We start from the raw sequence: 23,801 nt of genomic DNA on the forward strand, positions 1-23,801 counted from the left end.
ACGAGGTGTGCTGTACAGGCATATAGTAAATGACAGGCCTTGCCCCGGAGAACACATACTTATCATGTCACACACACGCCTACATGCCACCAGAAACCCTACATTAAAAGAATGTTATTAAGTTTGCAAAGCCAATCACTCAGAAGTTAGGATATACTAGAATTAATGCATAGGCTTTATGCCTTCACATTATGGGAGATAATTACATGATCACAGGCTGTATTTTTACCCTGAGACCCCTGCTTCAGTCTCTGTCCAGAAGGGAGCTGCCCCTCTGGGTTGTTAAATGCTGATTTTTAATAAGCCTTGGTATGCTGGGGAGGTTCCTGAGGACGGGAAGGAAGCTGACGTTGTGCCAGCATTTAAAAAGGGTGAATGTAATAACTCAAGTTATTATAAGCCTGTCTCCTTGACATTGATCACGGAGAAAATAATGGAACGGCTGATAGAAGACGTGGATAAAAAAAAAAAGGAAGTAATATAATTAATGCCAGTCAACTTGGGTTTATGGAAAACAGATCTTGTCGTGCTATCTTCTGAGGAAGGATAAGCTGAGGTTAGTGTGCTAAGCAAGGACTGCAGCTCAGTTCCGGCTTTGCTTCTGGCTTTCTCTGTCACCTTGAGCAAGTCCATATCCACAAAGGACCAGGCTGGGGCTCGGGGCCATATGTCCAGTAGTGTGTGCCTCCAAACCCCTTTTTATCAGTGCAGTTTACTTCTGCCCACATCCAGAAGTGTCTGGCTTATCTGGACCAAACAGCGCAGGCCTTATTTCAGGCATTGAAACTAGGTCTTCTTCTCCTTCTGTCCACTGACCTGGTCAGTATAGAGACATGTGTTGAGCGTGCGTAGTGCAGGCCCGCAGAATCAGGCTCATTGCAGGCAGTGGGCATGTCTGCATGAGACACTTTATTGCACATCAAACTGGTCTGCTGCGCAGTAAAGTGTCACCATCTACATGTGTGCAGCAATCAGGGAGCAGTGGACTAATTTACTGTGCTGATGGATATTCCTGTCAGACACAAGTGGTATTCACCAGCACAATAAATTATTACCCTTAAATGCATGTGTAGATGGTGATGTCTGGATTAGTTTACTCCAGCTCATATTGAACTGGAGTATAGCCAGTCACATTAATTGCACATGTAAACGCACCCAGTGACAGCTACTGCTTTAGTTCAGAATTGGAAGCAAAGGGGAATGGTCCTATTTTACACAGTGGCCTGGTGGTCAGAGTATGTACAAGATGGGAGGACCTGTTTCTTCCCCAAAGACACTTCATGTATTTTATTCTGTGTCTGTCAAGGTAGTCAGAAAGGGAGTTTGGTACCACCACGGTGAGGGAGAGTTGCCCCTTCCCATCTACTTGTATGCCAAGGAGTCATTTCAGTGTAAAGATGCATTGAGTTTGCTTCCATTTCCCAGAGAAATGCTTTGCTCCCTGCTTTCTCATTGGCTTCTGCAGCACAGAACGCAGATACTGCTGAATTGTCAGGAAGCCCCATTGAATCAGAGGCTAAATCAAGTGCTGCTTTTCCAACTCAATCCTATGGATCCCTTCAGGGTTGCATCAGGGACAGAAATAACTGGGTTGTCCTTTTACACCTGCTAACACTGCTGTGTGCATCAGCAAGACAGTGGTCCTCTCCCTTCCACCCATAGGACTTACTGGTGGACAGGGAGCCGTGAACCTTCACGATACTCAATCTGTCATGCACTTTGGCTGGCATGATGCTCGCGCCTGGGGGGGGGGCGGGCAGTTTGCTGCACTGGGTGACCATAGATGGGGTGCACCTGTGAGAGCATTGTTTCAAGACAGTCAACACATAGCTCCATTGGCCGGGTTCAGTACAGCCAACCTCAGAAGTCAGCCCCCCAGATAAAACTGAAGGATGTAGGTGGGCTTCTTTTCCCAGATTTGGACCTTCAGGGTGAGTTTAGGTCACATTTTCCAGCTTTTCTTGTAACATATAGAATCAGAGAAAAAGAAAATGAGAGTTGGAAGGGACCTTAGGAGGTCCTATCCCCTGCTCAGAGCAGGACCATCCCCAGCTATTTCATCCAGGCCAAGGCTTTGTCTAGCTGAGTCTTAAAAACCTCCAAGGATGGAGCTTTTTATTACTAGATTCATCCTGAACTGTGAGACTTGGAGTCCCTACAACCTTACAGATACTGTGCTGAGCAGAAACAGAGGTTGAGGCCACTGAATTTCTCCCAGTGGTGAGGTGCATCCCCGGCTCTTGTTAATGGACTGAAGCATGACACGCAACGCATTCAATGGACCAGAAGCTCATAGATGGGAAGGCACAGATGGCAGGACAGAGGCAGAGAATAAGCTCCTTTTGAAGGCCCAAAATCTCTGTGCTTCTCTGCTGGTCTCCTGCCCATCAAGGCATTTTCTAGAGCCAGAATGACATGAAATCTGCCTTTGTGTCTAGCCCACAGCTGCTGTCAGTGAATGAGACACCGTGGAGCAAGAGCCTGCATAAGCTGGTGTGAATAACATCAGCAGGACCTGAACGGGGGGACCCACCATGGTACTGAATGAAGCCCTGGAGAGTAGCTTGTCCCCAGCTCTGTTCCTCCTGCAGTCACTGTGCTCCAGGAGGCTGGAGCTTGCATTGGTTCATATGTTAAAGGCATGCTCTTAGATTTGACAGTGTTTGAGCCTCTGAAGATCATTACTCACTTCCTTTGCCCTCTTCTCTTCCTTGGTTCTTCTTAAAACTCAGCCTACTGGTGGTTTATTGAAGCGCGGTATGTGGCGGGCCTGTGGGGAAGTCTGCCTTTCCATCCTAACCACTGCTCAGGAAGGCCTTACCTTATAGCAGTCCATCTTGGTCCTCCTCCTTGAATCAGTCCTCTTCGAAGGTTGGGCTGAGGGTTCATCTTCCCTCACCCTGGCCCTGGTTCACGGGCCATGCAGACCTTTCCACTCCCTTGAGCGTACCACCATGATCTCAGAGCCTGGCTGCACAGGCTGCTTCTTCTGCTCCTTGACCAAGCTGTAGGTTAGCACTAATGCTGCCAGATGGATCAACCACTCTATCAACTCACCCATTGTGAGGAACCCATTTCAGGTCAGTAGCAAACTAAAGTGCCCAACCAGAGTCACAAATCATCCGCCTATGGCAATCGTGGCACAGAGGCCAAAGACCAAATGGGCTATGAAGATCCATCCATCCATCTTCCTGTCTCCCCCTTTTATCTTCCTGCACCAGGATCCAGGCATCAGAAGGCAATCCCTCCAGCTCCTGACTGAAATACAGAATAGCCACTCTGTTATGCCTCTTGTCTGGATAGAGACCCAGTCTCCAGAGCTATCAATAAAGCACCTTCTCCAGCACTGCATTCACCTGCAGTCCATAAGGAGACCCTTAACAAGGATGGGGATGGGAGAACTCAATTATTCTTTTGTTATCTCTGCTGATGCTTACTCTTTCCATAAATCCCACTGCTGTCTCGTCATCAGCTGCCTTTAAGGTTATGGGCATTTTTTTTATATATTATTACTTTTGCTGTGCTGATAAATATGTACCTCATCAATCAAACTAATGGCACTGTAAACTTCGGAAACACAGATAAAATATATGGGGCATTAAAAAATTCTTTGACCGCTTGAGCTTTTTGTAGCTGGTTTGATTGCTGCCAGCGCCGATGTAAATTTGGGGGAAGTATATCCAGGAATTTATGGAGCTTGGAATTCTGCCTGCAAAGCCTTGACCTGATTCCGCTTTATAACCTAATAACGGTCCCTGATACTATTCGTGTAAATTTTAAATGTAATTTTTATGACCAGGAGAATTAGTAGCGTAATAATGTAAACACCATGTGGACCGTAACTCACTAGTCCCAGACTTCCCCTGCACCGGCAATGGCTCACTTCTTCTTGGTCTGCCCAGTTTTTTCCACTGGGATTTCTTTCGGGGGGTACGTTATAAATTTTAGGTGGATTCTAGGAAGAATCAGGGCTGATTGCCAGCCCTAGAGGTGGAAGCCCTTCATTTCCTTGTGTTGTACCCATGTCACAAGACCATGTATCATGTCCCAGTTCAGAGGGACCCCATCGGCTTGAGAGAGGAATTCAATCAGACTAGCCCGTCCAGTCCATGGTATCTTTTGCTCTCAGGCTGTGTCTACAGGGTAAAGGTACCATACCCATAGTAGTGTCCTGAAGCATTGCCATGCTGCTTCATCTGTTCTGCTGCTTGGCATGGGAACAGTATGTAGCCGTGTGGGCTGGTTAGCACAGGACAGGCTAACTGGTCCTGTCACTGCAGCGTTACTGGAGCACCATGTATACTACTTCCAGTTTAAGAGGCTGCCTGTTCAAACCTCACAATGGGCTGGAGGGTCTCATGGCCAGGTATGGCCCCTCTGTCTTATCAGCTCTTTTCCTTGCTGCCTGTGGGTGAAGCCTTGCTGCCATTGAAGTCAGGGGCAAGATTCCCTATGGTGGTGCATCAAGGTAGCTTGCTAGCTACCACCTTCCCTCCCTTCCTCTCTCAATGGATTTTTAAAATTTTATATAATATTATATTTTTTAAAATGTTATCGTACATAATATAATATAATATAATATAATATAATATAATATAATATAATATAATATAATATAATTAATATAATATATCCGAACATACATCAGTGGTGTTTTAAAAAGCATCCTCTGTGTATACATGGTCCCTGCTCCACAGCTCTCACCATCTTGTTTTGGCCATGGCACAAAGTAGGAGGGTAACAAAGCTGTAAGGACATTGGGGAGATTAGATGGAAGCAAATCTATGTGTATGGAGAGTCATCAAGCAAAGGCCCAGTGCATTGCAGGTTGGGGCAAGGAGCTTTCTTCCTCAAAATATATTCATTAAATAAGTCGTTGCTTTGTGTCTTGTGGTAGAGATGGGTCCCTGTGAGGTTGCAGTGTGGTGGCTGGGGGTGTTAGCTCAGCAAGGGTAAGCCCACTGCAGGAGATGGAGTTGATAAAGCATACAGATGGTTGTGGGAGTGTGTTGGCAAACCAGGCATTCAGGATGACAGCCCTGACAGGGCAAGGGCATGAGGCTGCAATGAGGGATAGGCTTATTCAAACCTTGACAGGAGGACAAGACCGTGAACTTGAAGTGACAGAGACAGCAGAGCCAACAGAGGGCATCCAAGAGGGCAACAGAGGGGTGCAGCAGACAGATGGGTTGGTAAGGACGTGACCTAAAACAGGGGTGGGCAAAACATGGCCTGCGAACTGGATCCAGCCCACTTTCATCTGGCCCGTGGTGCCCACCAAAGAATTGAACCCTGCCCAACCCTTCTGCCCACGAGGGTGGGAGCGAGGTGCCTATGTATACACCCTCCCCACAAACATACCCTATTGCACCTTGCTCTCACCTTTGTGGGTAGAAGGGCCTGGCCCGGTCAACACACAGCCACTGCTGCAGCTGCGGGGGGATGGAGCTTGGGTGGACAGAGTGGGAGGGGGTGGTGAGAACCCCACCTCCCACTCATCCCATGGCATGGAGGCTTCACCAGTGGCAGCAGGAGCACCAGCAGGCAAGGGTGCTCAGGGTGCTGGTACCTGGCGCAGGTGCTGGTGCCCAGCAGTGCGCAGCTGTGGCCAGCGTTGCACGTTGTGGCAAGGAGCACAGCCTGGCCAGGCTGCCTTTATCGCACAGCACTCCCCACGTGCACGTGCAGGTTTTGCACTTGCACACCACCAGAGGGAAGCTCCATGTGCTGGAGCTGGCTGCCTTCATTGCTCCCTGCTGTGCAGGTCCCAGGATTCTGCGGGGAAGCAGGGGCCAGGGCTCCCCTTCTCTTCCAAAGGATCCCAGGACCTGGGGACCAGCGCCTGCACTGGGCACCAGCACCCCAAGTGCCCCTGCCTGCTGCTGCCGCTGCCACCAGCGGGGCTGCATGCCAAGGGGAAAGTGTGGGGAGGAGTTGTCATACCCCCCCACCCTCCCTCACACCCCACAAACACTGCATACCCACACCCAGCCCCCACATCCCCCCACATATACACCTCCAACATACCCTATTCCCTCCACACACACAGCCACACCCCTTCATAAACTCCCCCTGTACCCCCCACAGCCCACCATACACAAATGCACACCCCTACAACCTACCATCCCCAAACACCACCCCCACATCCCCCATGCACACACACCACACTCCACCATATACCCGCCCCACAATATACAAGACTAAGACTTTATTTTTGAGTTATTCTGTGCAAACAAATCATGCCAAAAATATTTTTTGTAATAAAATTGAAACGTTATAGTTGGTGTTTGACTTTTAGGGTATGATTTGGTTTTTGCTGGTTGTAAGATGGCAACTCCACCCTCCCAAAAGGAGTATTTTGGAAGAGGGGTAAAGGGAGGGACTTCTGTTGGCAAAGGTCAGGGGTTAGGGGGTGGGACTTCCAGTCCCAAGATGGCAACCAGGGGGCAGGACAACTGTCAAGGGCGGAGCTACCCATGTGGCCCTTGATAGCGCACCAAAGCTCGTTAAGCAGCCCTCTGGCTGAAATAATTGCCTGCCTCTGACCTACGGTGTCAGTGCCCTCCTTAAGAAGAGACCAGGAAGGAGGGGATTGCAGTGCTCAGATTTCTCCATGTGTCTGTCTTGCCAACTGTGTGTTTCTCTATTGCACAAGTCACTGATAAGTAGGTCCCCGCCGAGGTGTCAAGCCAATTAGTGCCAGGTGCAGCACCAATCCCTGTGCACACCTGATATGCATCTGCCTCTGCATTTCCTCTCCTCCCCGCCTTTTGATGTGGACTGAAAGTCTGAAGCTCACTGCAGCGTGCAGGTGCCCAAGGAGCTGCATTTTGGAGAGAGCGGAGGGTTGTAATCACACCAGCGCTCACAAGGGCAATTGCCGGGGGTGAACGTAAATAGTTTTGTCTCTCCCAAACTGGGAGCCTAGAGGCAGGCAGAGGACGTTGGCAGATGTATATAATGATACGCCAGACACTTGGGACCCTGGACCTACTTCCATGTGAAATATTGAAAATTTAAAATAAACATCCCTCCATATGGAGCGGCTGGAAATGGGACTCAAGCCAAGGTCCTGACCATTGGCAGCCATCGAAGAGCCCCAGATGGTTTTCATAAGAAGAAGATTGTCAGCTCTTGAGTTCCTGGCCAGATCCTACCTCTGGTGGGACAGCACTGTGGGTGAGGCCTTAAAACTTCATGATGGTCTGTGCAACCCCACCAAAGACCCACAGTGGCTGGGTCATCGTTTTCCCAAAACTGGAGGCCCCTCCACACCTTTCAATGATCTTAATAGGAGCTTAGGTGGAACAGGCATTGAGACACGACGTGGCAGGGAGCTAAAAGCCTCTTGTTACCAAGACTTCGATATTTCTGCAAGCCGCAGCAAAGCACATCCACTAGAATACCGCGCGGGGTTATAAATAATGAAAATTAAAGTGCCATCGACAAAACGAGCAGGGCCCTTCGCAGGCCGCTTCCCCTTTGCTTGTTCCCATTGTGTCTGCTCGCTGACTTGACAACTGGCAAAATGCAGCCATTTGCAGGGAGCGTCTCTTGCCAACCGTGGGAATTAGCTGTATGGTGACTTTATGTTCATTAGCTCCCTGTACAGTGTTGCGCTAACTGATAGGATTAAACGATGCAGGTGAAATGAATTAATAAGCACCCATTTTGTAATGCATTGTCCTTGCACGAGTCAGACGCGGTTTTTCAGCTGTTTGGGAACCTGATCCAACTAAGAGTGAATCGCTGATTAATTATGGAAGTTTGTACGGGTGGGATTACTCATTCCTGGTGGGTTTTCTATACGTCTGATATACAAATGGTAGGATATATCTTCCCACTGATTTCAGATTAAGGCAAGCCACAAAGATAAACCAATGTAGAGTCCCCATGATAGAAAGCCATGTATTTCACTCTCTATATTTCTTCCTCTTGAACCTCCAACAGGCCTATTTCCTTGCAGCGAGACCTCCTACCTTTCATAGTACAGTCCTGAGCAAGGCACCATGGCCAACCACCACACCGTTTCCTCCCGGGGCAGAGTTAGTTAGCTACATACAGACCCATATTAGAAAGTGGGTGTCAAACCCGGTTTCGAACCCAGGGCCCAGGCTGAGCACAGCAGCTTTCCTTGGTACATCATCCAAAGAAATTGCCTTTTAAAAATTTCAATTAGAAAGAACATTAGGTCAATCAGATAAAGCCACATTGTGAGGATTTCCTCTTTATGGTGCTCGCCTCTTCAATTATCTATAATGAACTTCCTAACAGAGCTGCAAAGCTTTTTATATGCAAACGAGGCCTTTATTGGGGCCGCTGCAATCCCCGCTTGTTAATGAACTCGAAACAAGTGTTATCGGAAAGGTTACAGCACTGGTGGGGGGAGACAGGAATAAAGGGAGACTAGGAAAACCAGCTTTCTGGGCTTGGATTGCCCCTCAGGTAGCAGAGTTTCATATCTTCTTCTTTCATCCTCCGGCTTGGTTCTTCGGCTTTGAGAGCTGCTATATATCAAGAGAACCCCTCGCTCCCGGGAAATGGCTGCTCAGAGGCAGATAGGGATATCCCACCCCTCTGGCTGGAGGGAGATGATGTTGCTGGGTGGGTTTCTCTGCTGGAAGAGAGAGGAGGTGCCTCTGAGGAACATGCATCAGGATGAGGTCTACTAGAAACTCAGGAAGTGTCTGGCCATGACTCATGTTCCTAATACCAGTGGGGCGGGGAGACCCCTTCATTTTCAGCAGTCGCTAGCCATGAGGACGGATGAGCAGCAAGGGTTGCATCCAAGTCAGAACTGACCTGGCAAGGACTTGCTGGACATCTGGTCCTCATAAAGACATTAAGCTCAGACATCGTATCCACCAAGAGACCTGCTCAATAGGTCAGCTCTCACCTGGGGCCTGCAGAGGACTTTGCAATAAGGCTACAAAAACGTTGTGCATATCTCCGATGCTCTCTGGGAATGTGGCAGCATCACAGGATTATGACTCCATTTCTATTTGAGGGTTTTTTGGTTCAGACATGAGCCCAGGAGGGATGTGAAGCCCGTGGAGATCCCAATGTCTCGCCTTTGCAAGACTGACCTGGGCTGGGAGCAGCTCACTGTAGAAGCCACCTCGTCCCCGTTCCACCTGCTTCCACCGCTGCTCTTCCATCAGTCTAAATAAGATTCATAGCCTTTAGGGCTGGAAGGGACTTCGTGAGATCTTTGGGTCCAGCCCCCTGCCCAAGGGGCAGGAAGTCAGTTGGGATCAGATCACCCCAGCAAGATAAGCATCCAAGCGTTTCTTAAAGGTATCCAGAGTATACCTCCAATCGCCGTCACACTAAGGCTGAGTAAAGCGGGAGGATGACTTCTTGGGTCTTGCTTGACAAGCATGGGTAGATCCAAGGCAGAGTTGTATTTGCTTTGCCAGCTGCGGCATCGCATTGGGGGCTCATGTTCATAAACATGGGTTTGGATTCTGCTGTCTGGCCTTGTTCAATAGCAACTTAAACCCTGTGGCTACTCATGAGGTCAGGAGCTACTTGAGAGCCCTGGACCATTGGACACAAGAATGGGCGGTTCCTTGCTCGGGTTGGCAATCAGTCATCATTGGCAACTGTGTCATATGTTCTGTGTCCTGTTCATACTTTGACCCTGCTCCGTCTTCAAATTAGTCAGGTGTTTTTGGATGGGTTGGAGGAGTTGCTGTTCTTATTAGAAAGCTGTTGCAGAGCATCCTTCCTCTGTTGGCTAGAAACTTCCTAATTTCCAGCCTAAATGTATTCATGGCTACTTTATACCCATTTTTTTGTCCTGTGCCAGTATTGTCCTTGAACTGAAAATGCCATCCTCCCTCCTTGGCAGTTCACCCCTTGAAGTACTTAAGACAGTGATCAGATCTGCTCTTGCATCCTTTGCTTTGCAAAGCCAAGCTCTTCTAGTCTGTCTTTGTAAGACAGGCTCTCCTCTGCCCCCACCTCTGCTCCTCCTAGGAGGCTTTTTCTGTTCCTGGTCGAGTTTGAATGCATGCTTCCTTAACAGGCATGGTAAGGATGCAGACTCCTCACCTGGGACAACCCAGGGTCACTTTTCCCTTCTATGCAGCACCCACATCCAAGCGACTCAAAGTCCTCCGGTGTGTGACTAGTGTACTCAGGTCTGTCTCCTCCTCAGTTGCAGATTAGCTCCCAGACATTCGTGAAGTGTGCAGTCTTGTTCGTGCTGCTCTTAAACATCATCCCATTTCTACTACTCTATGTCACCAAATTCTTAATGGGAATAAGAGTGTTACATCCAGCCAAGTGGGTGCAAACTTAGTGAGGGCAAGTGTCTAGCAATAATCAGAGCAGTCGGCTCTTCTGTGTCCCCTTTAATATACAGGCCTCCCAAATTGATCTGTAAATATGAAAGGGCTTAGCTTCATGTACCAATTTCAGCAGGCTCCAAAGCAGCTGGATGTCTGCTAGGCAGTGCTGCAGGGAAAGTTTGTATTGCCTATGCTCCTTTCCCCATCTGGCCACATCTGCTTTGGCAGCTGCAAGGATGGTGGTGTAGGGTTACACTAACTGGACCAAGGCAGCATTGCCATCCTTTAGTGCCACCAGAGTGGGGTAAAGGGGTTCCCCCTGGTAAACGGGCAGCAGCACTCACTTGTGATGGTGCTTCCTAAGGAGAGGGAGGGCTCATGTTGCTGGAGGGCCGGTTCTTGCCACCTCTTGGCTATGGTTCAGCAGGTGCCCACTGAAGCCAGCTGTACTGACATCTCAGTGACTGGGGCATCAGTGTTACTTCATCTGTTGGTTGCAGCTACTCCGGGGCTCCCATCCCACCCTTTCCATGTTAGCTCACATGAGCGCCCAAGGCAGGACATTGCAGTAGGCTGTCTCATCTCCTCATCCTTGCCTTCCTGCACTGACACATGCCTCCTGTGCAGTGTCCTGCAGACACCCACGGCTCACCTGCCTTCAGCCCTGTGGATCACACCCAGATAGGAAATGCAGTCAAGTGCGGCTGGAGAAATGAGCCGGGTGGAAGGAAATGGCAATGGGCTACCTGCTCCACAGGGTGTAATGGAGAGAGGGCAGTGCAGAGGATAATGGAGACCTCTGCGATCAGTCACCCTGGCCTGGTATCCATACAAAAACTGCACTGGCTTAGCTGAGAAGTGATGTGACACCTGTGTATAGATGCTCCTCCGGGTTATGGATCAGCTCCTTTGGGTGTAGCTAAGGTTAGGCCCACGCTGAGTGTCCCTGCACACTCACACGGTTGCAGCACATGAGAAAGACTGATTTAACATCACACCTGTAATCTGCTGCCCCAGGTTCTTCTTTGGAGCAGGTCTCACACTCACATTGCTCCTTCGATCCCAAACCATCTTTGTCGAGGATCTACCAGCATCCTACAAGGGCTTTTCCTCCCCCTCTTAAACAGAAGGGCCCTCCAGGCAGGAGGAGCTGTTTAGTGCCTGGCAGAGTGGCTGTGCTCTGTGTTTGGCCTTCGTGAGCACCTCAGGGGTGAGCCATCCACAGTTTCTCAGCTCTCCACAGACACCTGATGCCAACTGCTTTAAGGACCGGGCACCAAAGAGATCCCCAGGGAGCTTCTTCTACTCCTTGCAGACCAAGGCTGCGGTGGAGTAGGGGGGGAGTTGGATGGGATGCTTGCTCCAGGGCAGAGGGTGCTGAGATCCTACTAACTGCCTGGACATGTTTTCTCTTCTCTCCCAGGACTGTCCCCAGTTGCTCAAGGCAGACAAGATCCTGGTGCCTGTGGAAGTGATCAAGCCCATCACGCTGAAAGCCAAGAACCTGCCACAACCTCAGTCGGGACAGCGGGGCTACGAGTGCATCCTAAATATCCAGGGCCTCGAGCAGCGGGTGCCCGCCTTGAGGTTCAACAGCTCCAGCGTGCAGTGCCAGAACACCTCGGTGAGTGGGGGCGGTCGGGGGAAGAGCTGGCTGGGTGCAATGGTGCCAGTCCCCTCTCTTGCTCCTTAGAGTAATTACGGTAACAAGCTGCCCTGTGTCAGCTGGGCACAGAGCACTACAGATGTGTCCTCGCTGGTCCCCCTGCATCGCAGACACCTGCCCCTCTCTCATACACAGGGATAAAAAGCTCCCTTTGCCTTAGTGGAGATCCTGGGCTCTCACTGCACAGGTCTGCCAGTCCTGGCTCATGCATGCCCGCTGCTCTCAGAGGAGACACCTCACGCTGCTACTTCCACGTCATTCAGTCCTGGTCTTCAGCATCCTTTGTCATTCATGTTCAGGGTGCCACGTGCTGCACTCGTGGTGTGGCAGAGCCCTCCACTGGACAGGCTGGGATACCACCCCCCCAGTGCTCGCATGCCTTTCATTGCAGCCTTTCCCTACCGCTTCTCCCAAGTCATCTCACCGCTGTTATCATACCTGGTGCTTCTGCACTCGCTCCAGGTCTCTGAGATCAAAGAGCTTTAGAGAAATGAATTAAATTAAGCCTGTCAAACCCCTATCAGTGCGGAAATCCAGTATCATGATCCTTCTCTTGCAAATGGGGAAACCGAGGCATGGGCAAGGGGAGGAATTTCCTCAAGGTCATGCAGCAGCTGGCTAGCAGAACTAGCAAACAGAACCCAAGACACCTCATTCCTAGGACCCTGCTCACCTCTTGTCATAAGGGTCCTCCTTCTAGCTGCTCCTAGGAGAAACATTTGTCTAACCAGTCCATAACTTGACCAAAGGCAGCATATTTCACTTAAGCAACTAGGCAGAGTTGACTGGTGTCTTGACGATGGGAGCAGACAAGAACCAGCAGAGATGGATGGACAAACAGAAAGAAACGTGAATGGGAGAAATGGTGATGAATGGTTATTATCAAGGGCTCATCCTGCCACTGACTCACAGGGGGACCTTGGGCAAGTCACTTTGCCTTTGTGCGCATAAATACTGCCCAGTGTAGTAAGATTAGCAGTCCTTGTCCCAAGAAAGCCATGAGGGTCAAAGCGATGTCACAGCACTGCAACCTGTCTGACGGGACAAGTGCCGGGTTCGTAGCAGAACTGGTTTCCTTCTGGTGTGCATAGGGACTTTCTGTTACAAGCTAGGAGATTACGCATTTAGGGCAATCTCTCCTGCAGGTTTTGCTCAATTATTCTTCTTATTATAACAAAATGATTTATTAGGCAAATGCCTAATTACAGGCATCAGCTCCTTCTCCTCAGTGCCGGGCAGCACTTGTTAAAATCTCACACTACATATTCTGCTGCATTAACCAACTTGTAGAGGGTTATGGGCAGCCTCCGCGTTTTACGAGCTGTTACAAACAAGCATTTTCCCAACAAACTCCCCATTTGTTCCCCTGCTTCCATTGCTGCTTACTGGCCTGTGAGCATCGGGTTCAGGATTTTGCAGAAATTTATGGTTTGAAAAATTAAGAACGGTTTCAACACCTTTTACAGCAGCCAAAGCTCGAGGCTACGAGGCGCGTTACCAGGTCCTGCTATAAGACATACAGCTGTAGCGAGGAGAGGTAGTAGCTGCCCAGTAGAGTCTCTGTCGTGAACTCCCAGACACTGAGAATTGTTTCACATCTGGATGTGCTGAATCCAGTGCTGGCAGTGGGGAGGGCTGCACCAAAAACCCTGGAGACGAAGGGCAGAGAAGTCTGCAGTGCCGGGGTAGCTATGCTTATGCTGTGCTATGGGTGTTTCCCAGGCTTGCAGGTTAATACATGGGGCCAGGAAGGAATTTTTCCTCCTCCTGTTGCTACATAACAGGGAGGGTGTTTTTTTTCTCCATCTTCCTCAAAAGCATTGGGTGTTGGCTGAAGCCTAGGCTGGGGATTTTGACTGGGTGCACCAGTGCTCCTGCTGGGACTACAACCTGGAGGTGCCTGGCTCAAGGGCCTCATCCTTCTGCTCAGGGTCCAACTAATGGCCACATTTGGGGTCAGGAAGCAATTTCCCTGCATGATCAAACTGGTATGGACCATGGGGTTTTTGCTTTCCTCTGTAGGAGGGCCACAACCCTCTTCCTTGGATCTCAAAAGTGTATTTTTACAGCTCCCACAGCCATAAGACACTGTCTGCCACAGTCTCCCTGCTTTACCTATGGCAGGTCAAGGTGCTTGGCCTTGTGGATGTGACACAAGGTTGACCGTGTTGTTTTAGTAACAGGTTAGACACGCATTTGTGCGGGATGGTTTGCATAAGGAGGATCCTGCCTCAGGCAGTGGGTAGGACTAAATGACCTCCAGAGGTCCCTTCCAGCCCCACTTCTCTGTATTAATAGAGGGCAAGAGTAATGGAGCTAGAGGAGGGGGTCGAGGCTGATATAATTATCTGCTGAGCTGGTTCTGGATCCTGTTGGGTTTTTCCCTTTCTGTGCTTTTATATGAGATCAGATATTGCCCACACACCTCTCTCGCAGACTGTTTTTTCCTGGTCGACTGTAGCTCTCATGTTTGGGGACCGAAAGCATCACTACTGGAAGCTGCAAGAGGTGCGGCGGAGGAAGCCACACAAGAGAGAGTTGCATCTGTCTGCTTACCGATTAGACCAGAGGGACACAATGCCAGGGCTGGTAGCGAAGGGCACTGACCGTAGGGAGGGAGGTCTCCGATACAGCTCCACAGCTGGTATTTTTCCTTCTCTGGAGCTAGCATTCAGCTGGGAGCTGTCAGCTGAGCTACAGCTTCCTCGCCAACTTTTGAAATGGCTGCATGCAGTAGTTTGCTAACTGAACAGAAACCCTGTTAACCAAGTCCTGTGGACAGTGCTGCTGAGTTACAAAGGAGACATTGGGAGAGGAGGCAAGGGGTGGGCATGGACAGGGTGTTAGCGAGGGCCTCTTGCTGCGTGTCCTGCCAGTGGGCAAACTTAGTCAGGTGTTGGCATGTCTGTGGTTGGGCATATTTTCGAGTGGAGACTCTCCGCTTCGTTTCATCCGTGATCCTCACTGTGGGCCTTTGTACTGCTGAAGGCATGTGGGTCACTGGGTGGTTGTGTAGGCATATTGTAAGTCATGAGTCAAACTGGTGAGGGTGGTGGAGGGGACGGTGGAGGGCTGGCACTGCAGGGGTGCCAGGTTATGGTGCTGTAGGGAGAAGGAGTCCTGGGCTATTGAGTTGCTACTGTGGGATGAAGGGGCTCAGGGTTTGGGAGCTCTTGCTGCAAGAAAGTGGGGTAGGGGGAGACTTGTTGGGCGAGAGGCTGGTGCTGCTCGGGTGGGAAGATGCTGAGTGTTACAATAGTGGGGAAGGGGAGAGTGAAGCTCCTGCCCATTCAAAGGAGAGCTCCTTTCCACCCTTGGCGTGAGCATCATTTCCCATAGATGCCACTCGACCTTGCCTGGACAAGAAGAACGACCCCTGCGGCCCCAGTCTGCTTGGGTCACTGGGGTTAGTGCTGCTGGGATGTGGGGATGGGGTTAGCTACCTGACTGCATATCTGTGTGTGTGTGTGTAGTACCTGAACATGTACACGTGCATACGTGTCTATGCATGTTTAAGCACAAAGGGACTGTGCAAACGCTTGAATGCATGCAGACGTGACTGTGTCAGTCTAAGGGTTTTGTCTGTGTTACTATTTAGGGTCATTGCTCTTAATTAGCCCAAGCCATAGGAGCTGCCCCTTCACATCTACATGCACACCACGCATGGAAGGAGAAACAAGAAATGGGCCAACTTACTCCCAACCTGAGCCCTTCTAGGAGTCAACTCTGCCCCGTACTGGTCTCTCCTGTGCTTAGCTGAGTATGGGCCAAAGAGTCGGGAAGCCGAGTGCAGAAGGGCAGGAAGCCAGGTCCCACGAGTCACCCTGTGCTGTGACCCTTAGCTGGGCTTAGTTTGGACCACACTGCAGAGGGGAAGCTAGAAGGACATCCGGCCCACATACTCTGATGCTCAGGAGAGTTTCTTGGGGCATGCTGGATGGCTGCTGCGTGCAAACAAAGGGGCTTTAAAGGTGGGTTTGGGTAAGAAGGCCAGACCATGAGCAGGCCAAGGTAGCAGTGTAGACATATCCTAAAGCATGTGGGGCTGGGTGTTTACCATGACAGAGATGCATGTTAAGCAGCCTGCCCTCCACCTGGAAATTAAAGCACTGGTCTTCTGTTGCATAGGAGACCCTTGCTGTCAAAGTGCCCAAGTCCTGCTGTCTCCCATGGGATGGTCTGTGTACTGCCCTGGGGGGCTGTGAGGCAGGCAATGCTCCTTAATCATTACAAAGTTTGGGGGCTTTTTGGGGGCAGCGACTGATTCTTCGGCAAATAACAGCACGCACGGCAGCTCTGGACAAGCACTGGCTAGGAGCCCTGGCAAGGTAGGGCAGGATGTCATGTCCTCATCCTGGAAGGACTCAGAGCTCCTCCTGGCAGTCACCCGCATGAAGAGCTCTTGCACTGTGAAACTTTTGGGACCCAGAAGATGGCTTAACCTCAGTACATCTGCCCAGCTCCATCGAGTGGCTTGCAGATGGGTTGTGGGTAACCCATTGCTCATGCAAGCTCAAGCACAGCATCAGTAGTCTGCAGCTCAGATGACAGGCCTGCTGTTCAGAAATGACTGTTTCTAATAAGCCACCCGTAAATTATGAGCCCCATGCTCCATTCGCAACCCCAGGAGCCGACCAAGGCGTGACCCATGACTGAGGTAGCCAGTTAGCCCTGGACAGTACGTCCGAGCTATTTCACTCCTCTTTCTAATGCCATAATCTGTGCACCAGCTCCTCCCTGTTGGCTGTCCATCATCTGCCCAGTTCTGGGGATGGGGTTTTGATTAGTGACGGGAAAGGCCTAATGGTTTTTCTAGAGCAAAATGAATCTTCTAGTTCAGATCCTGATCTTCAGTGGTGGTGTAAGAGTGATGCTGTAGCCGCAATGCTGCAGAAATGGTGCGAGTGGCAAGGATTTCGTAAGGTGATATTTTTTTTATTGGAGCAACTGTGTAGTTGTAATAAAGTTAGACCAGCTTTTCAATACAGGAGTTAGACTAGACTTGAGGTGGTCTAAGGAAGAATGTCTTGCATTCAAGTGCTTGTTTAACTCTATTCCAACCCCATAGTTGGTCCAATGCAAAATATCACCCAAAGAAATCCTTGCTGCTTAATTTGGTGTTAATTCTGGGGTGACTCTCTTGAAGTCATCGATGCGATTCTGTGTTTAGGCTACCACTGCTGAGATCAGAGCTGGGCTCTAACTTCATTGGGGAAAGTCGAGTCCTCCAGATCGTATACAGCAGAATAGCTGACATCGGAGTTGAGCCATGCCACCATTGCCCAGTCCAGCTTGTCTGGATTTACACTGGTGTATCCCAGATCAGAATGAAGCTTCTCCTCTGTTACCTTGGTGGAAAGTCAGGTCCTAGCGCTGGCTTTCTCCTGGTATAAGTGAGATCAAAATCCAGCCCTGGCTCCTTGATCTTGGTGGAAGGAGTCTGGGTTTAGGTTAGTACAGCTGAGATCAGACTCAAGCCCTCACGTTTTCCTTTCTAAGTAATTCCATGTTCAATTAAGACGAGTCACACAGATGGGCCTGGCCTCACTGTGGCTACCAGAAGCACTACACAGCACCTCTGGCACTTGGATGCTCAGCCCAGCCAACCCCAGCTCCGCATTTCCCTGGCCTTCGTGGAGATGTTTCATCGACGTTTCATTTGATAACAGCCATAAGTCACGCCAGACAGTGTGTTTGGGGCACTTATTGCTCTTGCCAAGTGATCTGAGCCTCTCAGCCCAGGCCCTCGTGCTCCATCACACCACCCGAGGCAATGCAATTATCACCCAGAAAGACCCTGCCTGCCATTACTTATTGCACTTATATCGTCTGCTGCAGACAGCCCGGCCCAGGAGTGATGGGATGAAATGAGAAGAAGGAGCAGTTAGGAGGAATATAAAGAAATGTCAGGATGTGCGGCCGTAACAGCTAGATCTATTAGGCTGGGAAATGGGCTCCCCGTGGGAGATGGTGGGAGCCACATCACTCACAATCATTTAAAGCCAGACTGGCCAAAGCATCCTGCCCAGGCGGCTGGGAGGTGGGAGGGAGACAGACAGGTGACCCGAAAGGTCATTGCCATTGCTAACACCAATGATCTGTGTACTCATCCTGCCTTCCTGGGATCTGCCCTCCACTCCAGCCCCAGGGCATACAAGCTGTGTGGCTGATCTTTGCCCCTCAATTCCCCACTGGTATTTCAGTTTACTTCATGTCCTGGGCCACCTGACAGGAGTCTCTGGGCTGTACCTTTGTGATCTCTGAGCACGGGTAACACTGACATGAGGAAGTGGCAACAGCATTAGCATGCTGAGTTAATGATCTCCAAAGTCTTTGATCATGCAACAAGGGAAAACCTTGCATGAGTTCTCAGACCTGCTCTCACATGTACCCGGGGAGATGCAAGGGGAATGTGGTTGGGAGGGCTGGGTACTCTTGATTTATTACTGACAGTAGTCAGGATTCGTATCTGTTTGCTTTAAAGTAGCATACAAACCATGACCAAACCCTGCTGGTCCAGACTCTGTACAGATACAGCCTGAGACTCAGGCTTGTCCCAAGGAGCTGAGACAGACAGGGGAAAGGAGAAGACAAGGAGGGGTTGCTATCCTTGAGTTATGGATGGGGTAGGTGGGTGGATTAAGTGCCTCACCCAAGGTCATACAGGCAGACTGTGGCAGCAGCAGAGACACGTCCTCTAAGTCCCAGCCCAGATCTCTTCCCTCTCTATTAATGCAGGTGGGGGAATAGGAGGAAATGCTCAAATAATAGTGTAGTGCAGCTTCCCTGTAGATGTCTCCCCGCTTCCTCTCAACTCCTAAAGTAAAGCAGTGGGGCACACTTTGGCCGCATGGCATTGCCATGGGCATAGGACCTCATATCTGGACACCGGATGCAAGTTGCTGAAGGCTTTAGTCCTGTGACTGTGACCTTTGATCTTCTCTGTGTGTGCCGAGTGACTGCTTTTGTCTGCACGCATGTATGGCTGTGTGCAGGCCTGTAGGTTTCCTACACATGGGCTGCTTAATTAAGAGTTAATTGTACATAATCCCCCATGGAGGAGCCATAGCTCCAGGCTCAGCCTGGGTTTAACATGTTAGAGGTCATGGGGAGCTGTTATTAAATCCAGACAGGTGATATATGGACCCTGGTCAAGGCCACTCTCTGCACCGTGCTTCTGCATTTAGTGAATGATGTACCTCTTTGGGTTGCAGCCTTCTTTTTCTCATCAGCAAACCCTCGAGCAGGTTTTCTGGTTGTATTTCAAGGTGGCAGCCAGTGGGACCTCTGGATTCCCCCATCTGTCAGATGAGAGAGACTTTGCACATTATAGGGACTGGGAACACAGCCTGCATTGGACTTCAGTAGACGCTCCACGTGTGGTCTCTGTCTTTATCTAGTTATGGGGCCAGTGCTCAAGAAGATCATAGGATCATAGGAAAGTAAGGCTGGAAGGGAGCTCATGTGGTTATCTAGTCCAGCCTCCTGCTCAGGACAGGGTCAGAGTTGCCTAAACTATTGCAACCCAGCGTGTTTAGCATGGGATGTACTCCACAACCTCTTCTGGGAGCCGGTTCCAGTGCTTAACCACCCTCATAGTCAAAAAGCAGCCCTCCTGTTAATACAACACAGCACACTCTTGGCTTTTTTGCAGCAACAGCACACTGTTGGCTTGCATTCAGCTTTGGGTCCATTGTGACCCCTAGATGTGGTATTGCTCTTGAATTTTTCTAAGGAGTGTGTGAACTGCAACTGGCTTGCTCTAGCAGCTCAACATCTCCCCACAACTGCTGGGCTCTGTTGTTGAAAAGGCAGGCTCCTCTTTGCAAGGAAGTCCATAAGGACTTGCGGGTTTTTTTGCACCCGTGTGTGACAGCGAATCAGGCTGTTAGTCATCAGCACCAGGACGTGCACCCCCTCTTCATTTCACCAGCCCAAAGCTAGCAGCACTGATTTTACCTGTGCAAATTGTTCCTGCCAAATGAAAGGTCAGATCTGAGCCAGCCTGAAAATTTAAACCCTTGTTAATACTCTCCCCTCTTGCATCATCTCATTAGAAAGAAGAAATCTGAGCGAGCCAGTGCCCCTTGCAAGATATCTGACAGGCTAACTGGCTTGGGAAGCTGTGAGCAAATGCCAGAGCCAGGAGCCTTCCTCTGAGAAGGCAAGCTGGCATCCGAACGGGCCTGCCCCATTGTAGCAGTGCCATTTAGGGCCACGTAAGCTGGCATCTAGTGATAGTACTTAGCACCTGGAGACAGGTGGCCTTGGAGTTACCCAGACCCAAACCTGGTTTAGGTGAGTGGTGAGGAAGTCACGACCATCACATCCTCTGGGGTAATATGTCCCCTGGGGGAACAGCCAAATGAGGGGTCTGCAGCACTGTGCACCTTTGGTGGTGCCTGGGTGCAAGCTCATGATAATGTCTGGAAGGGACAGAGGCCTGGAAAACACCGAGACCTTTTATTTGCTAGTCAGAATCTATCATGGGCTAATGCACCATCTCTCCGTTGGCCCAACCCATAGCTTTAATCATGCTTCTTGGCCAGAGAGGTGCCTTCTTCAGTCTTGTCCATTTACCTGAGGTTTTATTCAGCCAAGAGCCATCTCCTTGGATCTGATATGCACCCCATGTGTGTGATCAGCATCCCTCTTCATGTTAACAGTGGCTCCTGTGTATAGCTAGGGAAGGCCCTCGGACAATACAGTGGGGAAGACCGTATTAAGCAGTATATAGGCACATACCTTCACGCTTGAAGTTCTCTGGTGAGCAGCAGCTCTGCCTTTTCAGCTACACGTTGCAGAGTCCAGCCAGACCCTTTCCAGCTCATCCAGCGCCATGTTCATTCCCAACGCCTCCCGCGGCATTCAAGGAGCTTCGGATGGGGCCTGGCTGGCTGTCCTCTGCCTCCCCTGTATGGCACTAACCACACAAAATGGTCACAATTTAGAGCAGTGATTCACAACCAGGGTGCCGCAGCACCTTAAGGTGCCTCGAGAGCCTTGCAAGGGTGCTGCGGGGTGCTGCACAACATTAGCATGGTCAGGTCTGCAAATATGCTTCACAAGATAAACCCTGAGATTTCAAATAGGAGTCTGCAGTATTAAAAACATTCAGACCTGTTCAAGGCTTTCTGAGTTCTTTGTAGCAGAAGAATCGCTCTGGGATTTTTTCCGTAGTCAGAAAATGAGTGACATTTTCCGAAGGGTGCCTCAAGCCTAACAAAGTTGAGAACTGTGATTTAGAGAGAAGTATCTGCCTAGCCCTGGACCACAATGGGACCCTGGTGTTCCCTGCGTCTCAGGAAGATACCTTTCTTTGGGAGGGAGCTGCTCCTGCCAGAGGTTTGTGTTTCAGACAAGAGTTGGTACAGCACACAAAGCTCAAGTTGCCGTTTCAGCGGCGTGAAGGGCAATTCTGTCTCCCTAATGAGCAATATCCTTTCAGCCTTCTCCATTAGAGGGATCTACCTCTACCCCATCCCCACCTCCAAAAGGCTTTCATTAGTCTTGGCTGGATACTTCCCTGCCGTTGGGGGACTGTGTATGCAAAGGCCGAGCCAACAGCATGGGATTTAGCTGCAACAAATCCCGGCATTTTGCTGGCTTGTGAAATGAGGGTTGCTTTTGGGAGCTGGCTGGGCAACTCCCTGTACAGCCCAAGGGTCAAAAAGGCATTGAGTGGAGCAGCCGTGGACACTGAGAGAGCCTGCAGATGAATGGTATGTCATGGTTAGGAGACGAGTTCACTGGGGGAAGGTCAGGTGTGTGATGTGTGCTAATGGGAGCCCTACAAGACCGGCCCTCGGGACCTTCCTCGGTAGCGCTGGGAGGTCGGCAAGTAGATTGGGCACTGCCTTCCAGCGGGGAGATGGAAACCTAAAGATGTGAGGTGCCTTGAAGAGACAAGAGCCAAAGGACCCAGGTCCCTGGGATCATTTCTATTACCTCCAGACTAGGCCAGGATTCCCTTTTACTGCACAGTTCAACTTAGTGATGACAGAGACTTCAGTATGCACAGCTGCCCCGGCTGCAAGCCTCCAAAACAGGGCCAACAGGTAGAAGTGCATTGCAGTGAAGAAATCTCGATCTCATGGCCCATTCGAGCACAAATCTGGGCAAAGAGTCTCCTCGATTGTGTCCTGCCACCTGCTCCCTGTTGTACATACTGTGTGACCCTGAGCAGATCACTTAAAGCTGAGCTCAGCTTGCTACCTGTTGGGATGTTGCCAGGTTTAGTCCATCAGCATTTGTGAAGCACTTCAAGATCCTCAGAAAGAAGATGCTGTGGTAGTGTGTAAAACTGTGATCCGCCCCAGGCCGCCCCATGCATGCCATGAGCATCCAACCAGCATTGCCTGATGTCTGGGATTTAGTGGTTGTGGAATGGGAATGAAACGATGGTACATAGATAGCATGGACATAGACTTATAGAAAATGAGGGTTGGGAGGGACCCCAGGAGGTCACATCTAGTCCAACCTCCTGCTCGAAGCAGGACCAGCCCCAACTACATTATCCCAGCCATGGCTTTGTCTAGCTGGGTCTTAAAAATCTCCAAGGATGGAGAGTCTACAACCTTTCTGGGTAGCCTGTGCTTTATTACCCTCCTAGTGAGAAAGTTTTTCCTAATTTCCAACCTAAACTTTCCTTGCTGCAACTGGAGCCCACTGCTCCTTGTTTTGCCATCTGCCCCCACTGAGAGCAGTCCAGCTCCATCCTCTTTGGAGCCCCCCTGCAGGGAGTTGAAGGCTGCTATTAAATCCCCTCTCATCTTATGGAGACTAAATAAGCCCAGTTCCCTCAGCCTCTCCTCATAAGCCCTGTTCCTCAGCCCCCTGGCCATTTTCGTTGCCTTCCACTGGACTCTCTCCAATTTGTTCACAACTCTTCTGTAGTGGAGGACCCAAAACTGGACAGAGGACGCCAGATGAGGCCTCCCTAGTGCCAAATAGAGGGGGCATAATCATATCCCTCAATCTGCTGGCAACGCTGCTACTAATGCAGCCCAGTACGCCATTAGCCTTCTTCTCAACAGTGGCACACTGTTAACTCATAAATGTTTATTGTCCAATGTCACCCCCAGGTCCTTTTGTGCAGAGCTGCTGATTAGCCAGTCGGTCATCAACCTGCACTGGTGCATGGGACTGCTCCATCCTAAGTGCAGGACTTTGCACTTATCCTTGTTGAACCTCATGAGATTTCTTTTGGTCCAATCCTCCAATTCGTCTAGATCTCTGTGAGTCCAAGCCCTACCCTCCAGTGTATCTACTACCCACTCCAGCTTGGTGTCATCCACAACATTGCTGAGGATGCACTCCATCCCATCTTCCAGCTTGTTAATAAAGATATTGAACAAAACCGGCCCCAGGACCAACCCCTGGGGCACTCCACTTGATACCAGCTGCTAGTTAGACATTGAGCCATTGACTACTACCCTTTGAACCCAACAATCCAGCCAGCTTTCAATCCACCTTACAGTCCATTTGTCCAACCCATACTTCTTCAGCTTGCTTGCAAAAATGTTGGAGAGGCTATATCAAAAGCCTTGCTAAAGTCAAGGTATAGCATGCCCACTGCTTTTGCCGCATCCACAGAGTCAGTCATCTCATCATAGAAGGCAATCAGGTTGTTCAGGCATGATTTGCCCCTGATGAATCCCTGCTGACTGCTCCTAATCACCTTCTCCTCCTCCAAGTGTTTAGCAGTGGATTCCTTGAGGACCTGCTCCATGAATTTTCCAGGGATTGAGATGAGGCTGACCAGTCTATATTTCCCGAATCCTCCTTCTTCCCCGTTTTTAAAGATGGGCATTATATTTACCCTTTTCCAGGACCTCTCC

The 23,801-nt window shown here is 50.1% G+C and overlaps 1 protein-coding gene across 1 annotated transcript in view; it reads left to right on the forward strand.

The window, feature by feature from the left end:
* PLXNA4 (plexin A4) overlaps positions 1-23,801 on the forward strand; it is a 523,137-nt gene that overhangs the window by 387,514 nt on the left and 111,822 nt on the right. Inside the window, exon 10 of the mRNA XM_014607569.3 lies at positions 11,719-11,919. Within this exon, the coding sequence (XP_014463055.1) occupies positions 11,719-11,919 (201 nt within the window). The remainder of the gene's footprint in view (positions 1-11,718; positions 11,920-23,801) is intronic.

Source organism: Alligator mississippiensis, chromosome 4 (genome assembly GCF_030867095.1).
Source record: "Alligator mississippiensis isolate rAllMis1 chromosome 4, rAllMis1, whole genome shotgun sequence".
Taxonomy (NCBI): Eukaryota; Metazoa; Chordata; order Crocodylia; family Alligatoridae; genus Alligator; species Alligator mississippiensis.